Genomic DNA, 15,000 nt, shown 5'->3' with positions numbered 1-15,000 from the left:
CACACACACACACACACACACACACACACACACACACTTCAATCCTGTTTAATATCTCGTAATATATCTCGCTCAGGTCTCTCACAGTCACTGTCACCTCAGAGAGGATCAACACATTCTGATTGTTGAGCGCTACAGTACAGTAGAGTACAGTAGAGTACAGTAGAGTAGAGTACAGTAGAGTACAGTAGAGTAGAGTACAGTAGAGTACAGTAGAGTACAGTAGAGTAGAGTACAGTAGAGTACAGTAGAGTAGAGTACAGTAGAGTAGAGTACAGTAGAGTACAGTAGAGTACAGTAGAGTACAGTAGAGTACAGTAGAGTGGTGATACCGTGGTACAGTGAGGCTGTCGATGCTCTGGAGCTGTGATCTACTGTACACCGTTACACTGATGGATTACATGATACTTCTACAGAATCACACCATAGATCAGGGTTTCCCAAACTGGGGTTTGTGAATTGATGAAAGACAAATTAATTAAATCATTCAAATTTAAAATTAACAAAATTTTCAAATAAAAATAATCAAAACCCCCAGTTAAATTAAAATAAATTATTTTCAAAAAAAAAAAAAAAAAATGTTAAAAAAGAAAAACATTTTATAATTCATTAAAACATGCTAAATTAAAATAAATCATTTGAAAATAAAAGCAACCTAAATAAATAATAATAAAATAAAAAAATACAATTAAAACAAATAATTTAAAATAAAAACAATCAAAATAAAACAACAAATTTATTTATCGTAAAAATTTACAATTAAAACATTTAATAAATAATCAACATAAAACACTAATAATGAATTAAATCATTATATAAAATAAAAGTAAAACAACAATAATAAATTAAATCGCAAAGTACAATAATTTTAAAATAAAATAAAAATAAAACACAAATAATTAAATAACGTAAAATTCTAATAATTTTAAAATAAAAGCAACCAAAATAAAATTCTTAATAAAAAATATGTTATTAGTGTATCTGACTGTCATGTGACCATTAACCAACATCAGAGAACTGTGAAGATGCGAGTGTGTTGTTGAAATATTAACTCTAAATCTCAGTGGGACTTTAAGTAAATATTTGAGCTCAAAGGGTTTGGGAATCTCTGCTCTAGTACATGTGAATTCACCACGGTACTTTCATTCATGCAGAGTTAGTGATGCTCAGTAACTGAAAACACCCATCATGCATCAGTGCAGGGAGTAAAGGGCAGGAAGAGGAAACTCCACAGTCTGACTCTCTGGAGAGTTTATGAATGATTCTTCCACTGTTAAAGCAGATCTTCAGTGCAGGTTAAGTTCAGCTTAGTGTATAGTGTGTACAGAGGGTCATGTGGGACCAGGGTTGGGGATCGTTTGAATTTGAACGATTCTGATTCCTATTTCGATTCTGCTTATCGATTCCTAATTTTGATTCCAATAAGGAAAAATCAACCTTAGATATCATTCACATTTAGTCTTATCGCAAAACAGTAAACAGAGTTTTAAGATTTTCATGTATTTAGGTACAGAAACTAAAATAACACTGCAGTTTATAAATAAAATATACTTTACTAATATAGTTACAAAAGTTATTCAGTCAAGAACTAATTAATTTTCTCTTTGTCTTTTGTTGTTTGATTAGTGTTATTATAGAGCGGGAATATTAGTGTTATTATAGAGCGGGAATATTAGCGTTATTATAGAGCAGGAATATTAGCGTTATTATAGAGCGGGAATATTAGTGTTATTATAGAGCGGGAATATTAGTGTTATTATAGAGCGGGAATATTAGTGTTATTATAGTGCGGGAATATGTTATTATAGAGTGGGAATATTAGTGTTATTATAGAGACAGTGGGAATATTAGTGTTATTATAGAGCGGGAATATTAGTGTTATTATAGAGCGGGAATATTAGCGTTATTATAGAGCGGGAATATTAGTGTTATTATAGAGCGGGAATATTAGTGTTATTATAGAGCGGGAATATTAGCGTTATTATAGAGCGGGAATATTAGCGTTATTATAGAGAGGGAATATTAGTGTTATTATAGAGCGGGAATATTAGTGTTATTATAGAGCAGGAATATTAGTGTTATTGTAGAGCGGGAATATTAGTGTTATTATAGAGCAGGAATATTAGTGTTATTGTAGAGCGGGAATATTAGTGTTATTATAGAGCGGGAATATTAGTGTTATTATAGAGCGGGAATATTAGCGTTATTATAGAGCGGGAATATTAGTGTTATTATAGAGCAGGAATATTAGTGTTATTATAGAGCGGGAATATTAGCGTTATTATAGAGCGGAATATTAGCGTTATTATAGAGCGGGAATATTAGTGTTATTATAGAGCGGGAATATGGAATATTAGCGTAATTATATAGCGGGAATATTAGCGTTATTATAGAGCGGGAATATTAGTGTTATTATAGAGCGGGAATATTAGCGTTATTATATAGCGGGAATATTAGTGTTATTATAGAGCGGGAATATGAGCGTTATTATAGAGCGGGAATATTAGTGTTATTATAGAGCGGGAATATTAGTGTTATTATAGAGCGGGAATATTAGCGTTATTATATAGCGGGAATATTAGCATAGAGCGGGAATATGAGCGTTATTATAGAGCGGGAATATGAGCATTATTATAGAGCGGGAATATTAGCGTTATTATAGAGTGGGAATATGAGCGTTATTATAGAGCGGGAATATTAGTGTTATTATAGAGCAGGAATATTAGCGTTATTATAGAGCGGGAATATGAGCGTTATTATAGAGCGGGAATGTTAGCGTTATTATAGAGCAGGAATATTAGTGTTATTATACAGCAGGAATATTAGTGTTATTATAGAGCGGGAACATGAGCGTTATTATAAAGCGGGAATATGAGCATTAATATAGAGCGGGAATATTAGTGTTATTATAGAGCAGGAATATTACTGTTATTATAGAGCAGGAATATTAGTGTTATTATAGAGGGGGAATATGGAATATTAGTGTTATTATAGAGCGGGAATATGGAATATTAGTGTTATTATAGAGCGGGAATATGAGCGTTATTATAGAGCGGGAATATTAGTGTTATTATAGAGCAGGAATATTAGTGTTATTATAGAGCGGGAATATGGAATATTAGTGTTATTAGAGAGCAGGAATATTAGCGTTATTATAGAGCGGGAATATGAGCGTTATTATAGAGCGGGAATATTAGTGTTATTGTAGAGCAGGAATATTAGTGTTATTATAGAGCGGGAATATGGAATATTAGTGTTATTATAGAGCAGGAATATTAGTGTTATTACAGAGCAGGAATATTAGTGTTATTACAGAGCGTGAATATTAGTGTTATTATAAAGCAGGAATATTAGCGTTATTATAGAGCGGGAATATGAGCGTTATTATAGAGCGGGAATATGAGCGTTATTATAGAGCAGGAATATTAGCGTTATTATAGAGCGGGAATATGAGCGTTATTATAGAGCGGGAATGTTAGCGTTATTATAGAGCAGGAATATTAGTGTTATTATACAGCAGGAATATTAGTGTTATTATAGAGCGGGAACATGAGTGTTATTATAGAGCGGGAATATGAGCGTTATTATAGAGCGGGAATATTAGTGTTATTATAGAGCAGGAATATTACTGTTATTATAGAGCAGGAATATTAGTGTTATTATAGAGGGGGAATATGGAATATTAGTGTTATTATAGAGCGGGAATATGGAATATTAGTGTTATTATAGAGCAGGAATATTAGTGTTATTATAGAGCGGGAATATGAGCGTTATTATAGAGCGGGAATATTAGTGTTATTATAGAGCAGGAATATTAGTGTTATTATAGAGCGGGAATATGGAATATTAGTGTTATTATAGAGCGGGAATATTAGCGTTATTATAGAGCGGGAATATGAGCGTTATTATAGAGCGGGAATATTAGTGTTATTGTAGAGCAGGAATATTAGTGTTATTATAGAGCGGGAATATGGAATATTAGTGTTATTATAGAGCAGGAATATTAGTGTTATTACAGAGCAGGAATATTAGTGTTATTACAGAGCGTGAATATTAGTGTTATTATAGAGCAGGAATATTAGTGTTATTATAGAGCGGGAATATTAGTGTTATTATAGAGCAGGAATATTAGTGTTATTATAGAGCGGGAATATTAGTGTTATTATAGAGCGGGAATATTAGTGTTATTATAGAGCTGGAATATTAGTGTTATTATAGAGCGGGAATATTAGTATTATTATAGAGCGGGAATATGGAATATTAGCGTTATTATAGAGCGGGAATATTAGTGTTATTATAGAGCGGGAATATTAGTGTTATTATAGAGCGGGAATATTAGTGTTATTATAGAGCTGGAATATTAGTGTTATTATAGAGCGGGAATATTAGTATTATTATAGAGCGGGAATATGGAATATTAGCGTTATTATAGAGCGGGAATATTAGCGTTATTACAGAGCGGGAATATTAGTGTTATTATAGAGCGGGAATATTAGTGTTATTATAGAGCGGGAATATTAGCGTTATTATAGAGCGGGAATATTAGCGTTATTATAGAGCGGGAATATTAGCGTTATTACAGAGCGGGAATATTAGCGTTATTATAGAGCGGGAATATTAGCGTTATTATAGAGCGGGAATATTAGCGTTATTACAGAGCGGGAATATTAGTGTTATTATAGAGCGGGAATATTAGCGTTATTATAGAGCGGGAATATTAGCGTTATTATAGAGCGGGAATATTAGTGTTATTATAGAGCTGGAATATTAGTGTTATTATAGAGCGGGAATATTAGTATTATTATAGAGCGGGAATATGGAATATTAGCGTTATTATAGAGCGGGAATATTAGCGTTATTACAGAGCGGGAATATTAGTGTTATTATAGAGCGGGAATATTAGTGTTATTATAGAGCGGGAATATTAGCGTTATTACAGAGCGGGAATATTAGTGTTATTATAGAGCGGGAATATTAGTGTTATTATAGAGCGGGAATCTTAGCGTTATTATAGAGCGGGAATATTAGCGTTATTACAGAGCGGGAATATTAGCGTTATTATAGAGCGGGAATATTAGCGTTATTACAGAGCGGGAATATTAGCGTTATTATAGAGCGGGAATATTAGCGTTATTACAGAGCGGGAATATTAGTGTTATTATAGAGCGGGAATATTAGCGTTATTATAGAGCGGGAATATTAGTGTTATTATAGAGCAGGAATATTAGTGTTATTATAGAGACGGCAGGAATATTAGTGTTATTATAGAGCGGGAATATTAGCGTTATTATAGAGCAGGAATATTAGTGTTATTATAGAGCGGGAATATTAGTGTTATTATAGAGCAGGAATATTAGTGTTATTATAGAGACGGCAGGAATATTAGTGTTATTATAGAGAGGGAATATTAGTATTATTATAGAGCGGTAATATGGAATATTAGCGTTATTATAGAGCGGGAATATTAGTGTTATTATAGAGCAGGAATATTATAGAGCGGGAATATTAGTGTTATTATAGAGCAGGAATATTAGCGTTATTACAGAGCAGGAATATTAGTGTTATTATAGAGCGGGAATATTAGCGTTATTACAGAGCGGGAATATTAGTGTTATTATAGAGCGGGAATATTAGCGTTATTATAGAGCGGGAATATTAGCGTTATTATAGAGCGGGAATATTAGTGTTATTATAGAGCAGGAATATTAGCGTTATTATAGAGACGGCAGGAATATTAGTGTTATTATAGAGCGGGAATATTAGCGTTATTACAGAGCGGGAATATTAGTGTTATTATAGAGCGGGAATATTAGTGTTCTTATAGAGCAGGAATATTAGCGTTATTATAGAGCGGGAATATTAGTGTTATTATAGAGCAGGAATATTAGTGTTATTATAGAGACGGCAGGAATATTAGTGTTATTATAGAGAGGGAATATTAGTATTATTATAGAGCGGTAATATGGAATATTAGCGTTATTATAGAGCGGGAATATTAGCGTTATTACAGAGCAGGAATATTAGTGTTATTATAGAGCGGGAATATTAGCGTTATTATAGAGCGGGAATATTATCGTTATTATAGAGCGGGAATATTAGCGTTATTACAGAGCGGGAATATTAGCGTTATTACAGAGCGGGAATATTAGGCTCCTGTCACTTTAAGAGCTGCACGAATCCAATATACTGATACACATGAAGTGCTGGGTCAGAACAGAGTCTCTCACGCTTGAATGTTTTTAAATCACTTTCTGTGAGCGCTTTGGATGAGTGCAGCACAGAAAACAGAAAACAGGAGTCGTCTCCCACTTGAATTGTTTAAAGTCATATTGAAATGCTCACAAAGGAATCGATAAGAGGAATTGAATTTTTAATTTTATAACAAGTATCCGATTCCTGACCTCAAGTATTTGATTCCCAACCCTATCTGGGACACAACTAATGTCATATCAGCTGTAAGGTGTGTTTAGTTGGATCTCAGACACAAACTAAAAGACACAAAACTCCCGTTTGGCTTTCACTGGGTCTAGTGTGGAAACCAGCGGCTCGACTCGAGCGTAAAGTTACTTACGGCCAGATCCTGCACTAGCTTCTCCTCAAACGAGTACATCTCTGCCTCTATCCAGAGCCGCTGGTATCCGGTGAGGAACAGGTTAATGGAGCGATGCCTGAGACGGGACAGCAGGAGGACACAGGGTTAACATAGCAACGGTTGCCAGGAAGAGGAGACAGGGTTAACATAGCAACAGGGCTGCCAGGGCGAGGCTAGGGAAACAGGAAGTGCTGGAGGGTCAGTTAGTTAGTTAGTTAGGGTTCATCTGACGGGTCATCGTGTAGATGTGACATCGAAAGATCTATAAAACTTTAAAGATGCCATATTGTGTGTTTTTGGTTTTGCCATATTGTGTCAAGTGGCCACTCCCTTAATTATGCAGAACTTTAAGGCTTAATATAATTTAAACGGATGAGTTATAAAATAATTAACCCGCCTACCAGTCGTCATGAAGGGCAACATTAGCTATACAGACCAAAAACACTTTTTACACAAGACTGTAAACATGTTTATTTCTGCTGTAAAGTTGGGCATTTTAACATGCGGGTCTATGGGATTGAGTCTCTTCTGCAGCCGGCCTCTAGTGGCCAGTGGATGAACTGCAGTTTAACTCTCTTCAGTGTTGGATTCACGAGAGAGACCGGAAGGTTGTAGCTTGATTTCAACACACTACTAATCAACTCAACCAGGCCCCGCCCCTTTATTCTGCATATGAATTATTTAAATGAGGAATACTGTGACGTGTTCGTTCCCGGAAGAAACTCAAGATACAATGAGTTCATAAACACTGACACTGATATAGAGAAGAACTGATAACACAGATGAAGATGGAGCCTTTAACATCTCAGATGACCCGTCAGACAGTTAGTGTGAGTTACCGTCCAAACCATGGCTCAGAAACGGGGGGTTTCCGCGAGCAAAGCAGGCGTTGTCTGAGCGCTACGTTACCGTTAGCACAGCGAGCAGACGGTCATTGTCAGAACACTCAAGAATTCTGCCCAGCCAAATGTGTCGGTAGGAATTCAGGAAGTAATTATTAATTTTGTGCCTGAGAACAGGAACGTGACGTGGAAGGGAAACAAGACACAAATCTGAGTCACAGTTACACACGAGTATTAAAGAACAAAAACACTCGGTTATTAGTAAAGATTAGTGCTGGGCACGATTAATCGAAAATAAAAAAATTAAAAAAAAAGTTTGTGTTTACATAATATATGTGTGTGTACTGTGTTTCTTTAATACATACATGCAGATGTGTGTATTTTTATATGCAAAAAAATTATACACAGTACACACTAGGGGTGTGCGATATTGATATTTTCTGGGATTTTCTCGATAACGATTATTAGACGATATTTTGCTGAGTGTGTTTATTGTGTTGGTACTTTGGCAGGTTTAGGACTGTCGTGGACAGCCGACTCCTAAAGGTTTTGATATTCTTCATATTCTGAGTGACAGAAATTATTTTTTGCCAATATTTTTCAATTGATTTTTACCTAATATGGGCATTTTTACCTTTATAAAGCCATATTTTAAACCTAATTCAATTGTGTCAATTTCATAATTTAATCAAATTCAATTACACAAAATAAGACACAATAAGGCTGTTAACAATCACATGAAATCAGTATCAACAAAATTAATCTTTGCAATATTGAATATTGATATATAAAATTATTTAAAACAAGATAAAAGATACTTTAAATGTGAAATTGAAACCGCCAGTAGGTGGCAGCAAGGCACTGTTAACGAGCGAATCATTGAGATTCAACCGATTCATTCAATGGCTGATTCATTCAAGCAAAGAAGCATTTGACTATCTTAATCTATCCTAGTCAACTGATTCGTTCAAAAAGCTGATTCACTCAGTAAGGAAACAACAGCGTGTGTTGGCGAAATAGAGCAAAATCAGGCAATATGATGTTTAAAATATAAGTCACTTAATATTAACTTCTTGTTTATTAAACTTGTATAAAATGAATATCACATTTGTTATCATGCTGATATTTGGAGAAAACTGCACTCTTGTGATATTTATTACTAAACGCTATAAATAAAGACTAAATCACGCAGTGAAAGTGTGTACTCTAAATGCGCAGCCGCACTAGTCTAATCTACAAGACTACATCACGTAGAGTACGCGTACACTCTCTGTGTGTGTGTGTGTGTGTGTGTGTGTGCGGGATAGGCTGTACTCAATGTCAAATCGCACATCATTAAAGAACAATTACGATATTATCGCAGACGATATATATCGCACACCCCTAGTACACACACATATATTAAGTAAACACAAACTTTTATTTTGGATGCGATTAATCGCGTTTCCCAGCACTAGTAAAAATCATAATCAACAAAATACTTCGGTTTACAGCGACAGGACATAAAAGCGGCTGAACATATGAGATAAAACAACATTTGAACTGTACAAAAAATATTATTAATAATAATACATTTTTAACAATCCATTTTTTTTTGTTTAAATATATTTGCAAACTAAATGTATTAAATAAATTAAACTTTAAAGACAATTATATATACATATATGTGAAAAAAAAAAAATGTATAAAAGTGTGCATATAACAAACACTTAAAGGGGCTTTATGCAAGAATTTTCCTGTATTAATTGCTTTTTTATTGTCATTGTGTGAACAGCTTGTAACGAGACTGATGTTTATGTGAAGAACTCTTTCTGGTTTCAACACGAAAATCAAAAGCATGTGACGTTACGCTCCCGAGAGCCTCTTCCGTTCAATCGCACATGAAACTAATGCTTATACAATGTTCATGATTATGCAGAAAGAGCCGTTCTGCACTGTAACGTCAGTCATGCAAAGAAAAGAGATTAATTCAAGCTATAGTCTCACACAGTCAGATCTATCTAGTCTCTAATATACTTCATAATCAGACTTTCATAACAGTGTGATTTTAATGAGCTCATCTGTCGACATGATGCCGGTGAATCTCAGATCTGCTGCAAACATCCTGAATCCACATCTCTATGATCAGATGCTTTCTCAACTGCTGTTTTCTTATTTTTGTTGTGTGTTTATTTGGATTGAGAGGAAAGTGCAGCACATATTCATCTAACCGTCTCTCTCAGCAGTTTATCGCTGCAAAGGTATTTACAACTTCTTTTTTACTTCTAAGCAAAGAATGAAAGAGCTTTGCAGTGAGTATATCAGGACCTTGGATCACATCCAGTCTCATGTGTGTTATGAGTGTCTCTGCAGTTCACTGAACGGCCACAGGTGGCGCTAAAAGCAAAGGTTTCTGAATTCTACATACAGCCCCTTTAAAAATGTTTTAAAAAATTCAAGTGGATTGTAACAAACAAAAACGTATCATTCATATTAGATAAAAAAAAAAAACACTCATGTTTTATACAATCAAATGGATTGATTGGAGTTTTGAGAAGTAAAATAAAAAAGTAAAGTTTGATTTCTAAGGCAATTATACACATATGGAGCTCAGCCTCTGCTCATGGTTTGGGTCTCGATGTGACGAACGATCAGAATCAAAGGAGTCAATGACAGACAGATAGATTGACAGATAGAAGATAGATAGATAGACAGAGAGATAGACAGACAGACAGATAGAGATAGACAGATAGATAGATAGATAAGACAGACAGATAGATAGATAAGACAGATAGGTAGATAGATGATAGATAGATAGATAGATAGATAGATGAAGACAGATAGACAGATAGATAGATAAGATAGATAGACAGACATATAGATAGATAGATAGATAGGTAGATAGATAGATAGACAGACAGACAGACAGACAGACAGACAGACAGACAGACAGACAGTTAGAGATAGATTGATTGATAGACAGATAGATATATAAAACAGATGGACAGATAGACAGATAGATAAGACAGACAGATAGATAGATAGATAGATAGATAGATAGATAGATAGATGAAGACAGATAGATAGATAGATAGATAGATAGATAGATAGATAGATAAGATGGACAGACAGACATATAGATAGATAGATAGATAGGTAGATAGATAGATAGACAGACAGACAGACAGTTAGAGATAGATTGATTGATAGACAGATAGATATATAAAACAGATGGACAGATGGACAGATAGATAGATAGATAGATAGATAGATAGATAGATAGATAACACAGATAGATAGATAGATAACACAGATAGATAGATAGATAGATAGATAGATATAGACAGATGGATAGACAGATAGATGAAGACAGATAGATAGATAGAAAGATAGATAGATAGATAGATAGATAGATAGATAGATAGATAGATAGATCGATAGATAGATAGATAGATAGAGAGTGTTACCTGGGCAGGTTGTATAGTGGAGCCATCCTGAAACACGCCACCACTGCTCTCTTCCTCTGTTTAGATAACAGCTTCTGCCAAACACACTTCTTAGAGCGCAGCGGCTGCTCGACCTGAAGAGAAACACATCTGTGTGTGCGGAACCGCAGGATTGAGGAAAACACATCACAGTGAGTGCGTGCGGAACCGCAGGATTGAGGAAAACACATCACAGTGAGTGTGTGCGGAACCGCAGGATTGAGGAAAACACTTCACAGTGAGTGCGTGCGGAACCGCAGGATTGAGGAAAACACATCACAGTGAGTGCGTGCGGAACCGCAGGATTGAGGAAAACACATCACAGTGAGTGCGTGCGGAACCGCAGGATTGAGGAAAACACATCACAGTGAGTGTGTGCGGAACCGCAGGATTGAGGAAAACACATCATAGTGAGTGCGTGCGGAACCGCAGGATTGAGGAAAACACTTCACAGTGAGTGCGTGCGGAACCGCAGGATTGAGGAAAACACTTCACAGTGAGTGCGTGCGGAACCGCAGGATTGAGGAAAACACATCATAGTGAGTGCGTGCGGAACCGCAGGATTGAGGAAAACACTTCACAGTGAGTGCGTGCGGAACCGCAGGATTGAGGAAAACACATCACAGTGAGTGTGTGCGGAACCGCAGGATTGAGGAAAACACATCACAGTGAGTGTGTGCGGAACCGCAGGATTGAGGAAAACACATCACAGTGAGTGCGTGCGGAACCACAGGATTGAGGAAAACACTTCACAGTGAGTGTGTGCGGAACCGCAGGATTGAGGAAAACACTTCACAGTGAGTGCGTGCGGAACCATAGGATTGAGGAAAACACTTCACAGTGAGTGTGTGCGGAACCGCAGGATTGAGGAAAACACATCATAGTGAGTGCGTGCGGAACCACAGGATTGAGGAAAACACTTCACAGTGAGTGTGTGCGGAACCGCAGGATTGAGGAAAACACTTCACAGTGAGTGCGTGCGGAACCACAGGATTGAGGAAAACACATCATAGTGAGTGCGTGCGGAACCGCAGGATTGAGGAAAACACATCACAGTGAGTGTGTGCGGAACCGCAGGATTGAGGAAAACACATCACAGTGAGTGCGTGCGGAACCACAGGATTGAGGAAAACACATCACAGTGAGTGTGTGCGGAACCGCAGGACTGAGGAAAACACATCACAGTGAGTGTGTGCGGAACCACAGGATTGAGGAAAACACATCACAGTGAGTGTGTGCGGAACCGCAGGATTGAGGAAAACACATCACAGTGAGTGCGTGCGGAACCGCAGGATTGAGGAAAACACATCACAGTGAGTGTGTGCGGAACCACAGGATTGAGGAAAACACATCATAGTGAGTGCGTGCGGAACCGCAGGATTGAGGAAAACACATCACAGTGAGTGTGTGCGGAACCACAGGATTGAGGAAAACACATCACAGTGAGTGTGTGCGGAACCACAGGATTGAGGAAAACACATCACAGTGAGTGCGTGCGGAACCACAGGATTGAGCAAAACACTTCACAGTGAGTGTGTGCGGAACCACAGGATTGAGGAAAACACATCATAGTGAGTGCGTGCGGAACCGCAGGATTGAGGAAAACACATCACAGTAAGTGTGTGCGGAACCGCAGGATTGAGGAAAACACATCACAGTGAGTGCGTGCGGAACCGCAGGATTGAGGAAAACACATCACAGAGAGTGCGTGCGGAACCGCAGGATTGAGGAAAACACATCACAGTGAGTGCGTGCGTAACCGCAGGATTGAGGAAAACACATCACAGTGAGTGTGTGCGGAACCGCAGGATTGAGGAAAACACATCACAGTGAGTGTGTGCGGAACCGCAGGATTGAGGAAAACACATCACAGTGAGTGCGTGCGGAACCGCAGGATTGAGGAAAACACTTCACAGTGAGTGTGTGCGGAACCGCAGGATTGAGGAAAACACATCACAGTGAGTGCGTGCGGAACCGCAGGATTGAGGAAAACACATCACAGTGAGTGTGTGCGGAACCGCAGGATTGAGGAAAACACATCACAGTGAGTGCGTGCGGAACCGCAGGACTGAGGAAAACACATCACAGTGAGTGCGTGCGGAACCGCAGGATTGAGGAAAACACATCACAGTGAGTGTGTGCGGAACCGCAGGATTGAGGAAAACACTTCACAGTGAGTGCGTGCGGAACCGCAGGATTGAGGAAAACACATCACAGTGAGTGCGTGCGGAACCGCAGGATTGAGGAAAACACATCACAGTGAGTGTGTGCGGAACCACAGGATTGAGGAAAACACATCACAGTGAGTGTGTGCGGAACCACAGGATTGAGGAAAACACATCACAGTGAGTGTGTGCGGAACCACAGGATTGAGGAAAACACATCACAGTGAGTGCGTGCGGAACCACAGGATTGAGGAAAACACTTCACAGTGAGTGTGTGCGGAACCACAGGATTGAGGAAAACACATCATAGTGAGTGCGTGCGGAACCGCAGGATTGAGGAAAACACTTCACAGTAAGTGCGTGCGGAACCGCAGGATTGAGGAAAACACATCACAGTGAGTGCGTGCGGAACCGCAGGATTGAGGAAAACATATCACAGAGAGTGCGTGCGGAACCGCAGGATTGAGGAAAACACATCACAGTGAGTGCGTGCGTAACCGCAGGATTGAGGAAAACACATCACAGTGAGTGTGTGCGGAACCGCAGGATTGAGGAAAACACATCACAGTGAGTGTGTGCGGAACCGCAGGATTGAGGAAAACACATCACAGTGAGTGCGTGCGGAACCGCAGGATTGAGGAAAACACTTCACAGTGAGTGTGTGCGGAACCGCAGGATTGAGGAAAACACATCACAGTGAGTGTGTGCGGAACCGCAGGATTGAGGAAAACACATCACAGTGAGTGCGTGCGGAACCGCAGGATTGAGGAAAACACATCACAGTGAGTGCGTGCGGAACCGCAGGACTGAGGAAAACACATCACAGTGAGTGCGTGCGGAACCGCAGGATTGAGGAAAACACATCACAGTGAGTGTGTGCGGAACCGCAGGATTGAGGAAAACACATCACAGTGAGTGCGTGCGGAACCGCAGGATTGAGGAAAACACATCACAGTGAGTGCGTGCGGAACCGCAGGATTGAGGAAAACACATCACAGTGAGTGCGTGCGGAACCGCAGGATTGAGGAAAACACTTCACAGTGAGTGCGTGCGGAACCGCAGGATTGAGGAAAACACATCACAGTGAGTGCGTGTGGAACCGCAGGATTGAGGAAAACACATCACAGTGAGTGCGTGCGGAACCGCAGGATTGAGGAAAACACTTCACAGTGAGTGTGTGCGGAACCACAGGATTGAGGAAAACACATCACAGTGAGTGCGTGCGGAACCGCAGGATTGAGGAAAACACTTCACAGTGAGTGCGTGTGGAACCGCAGGATTGAGGAAAACACTTCACAGTGAGTGCGTGCGGAACCGCAGGATTGAGGAAAACACTTCACAGTGAGTGCGTGCGGAACCACAGGATTGAGGAAAACACTTCACAGTGAGTGTGTGCGGAACCGCAGGATTGAGGAAAACACATCACAGTGAGTGCGTGTGGAACCGCAGGATTGAGGAAAACACATCACAGTGAGTGTGTGCGGAACCGCAGGATTGAGGAAAACACATCACAGTGAGTGTGTGCGGAACCGCAGGATTGAGGAAAACACATCACAGTGAGTGCGTGTGGAACCGCAGGATTGAGGAAAACACATCACAGTGAGTGCGTGCGGAACCGCAGGATTGAGGAAAACACATCACAGTGAGTGCGTGCGGAACCGCAGGATTGAGGAAAACACTTCACAGTGAGTGCGTGTGGAACCGCAGGATTGAGGAAAACACATCACAGTGAGTGCGTGCGGAACCGCAGGATTGAGGAAAACACTTCACAGTGAGTGCGTGTGGAACCGCAGGATTGAGGAAAACACACAGTGAGTGCGTGCGGAACCGCAGGATTGAGGAAAACACATCACAGTGAGTGTGTGCGGAACCACAGGATTGAGGAAAACACATCACAGTGAGTGCGTGCAGAACCGCAGGATTGAGGAAAACACATC

General features: G+C 39.0%; 1 protein-coding gene across 1 annotated transcript in view; it reads right to left on the bottom strand.

Annotated features, from left to right (window-relative positions):
• The window catches only part of LOC307148400 (ryanodine receptor 3), a 176,833-nt gene that overhangs the window by 36,400 nt on the left and 125,433 nt on the right, over nucleotides 1-15,000 (bottom strand). The window contains exons 76-77 of the mRNA XM_079853889.1: nucleotides 10,881-10,993; nucleotides 6,572-6,668 (exon numbers count right to left, since the gene is read on the bottom strand). Of these exons, the coding sequence (XP_079710015.1) occupies nucleotides 6,572-6,668; nucleotides 10,881-10,993 (210 nt within the window). The remainder of the gene's footprint in view (nucleotides 1-6,571; nucleotides 6,669-10,880; nucleotides 10,994-15,000) is intronic.

Source organism: Squalius cephalus (genome assembly GCF_949319135.1).
Source record: "Squalius cephalus genome assembly, chromosome: 20".
Classification (NCBI taxonomy): Eukaryota; Metazoa; Chordata; class Actinopteri; order Cypriniformes; family Leuciscidae; genus Squalius; species Squalius cephalus.
This window is presented reverse-complemented; position numbering and strand designations above follow the sequence as displayed.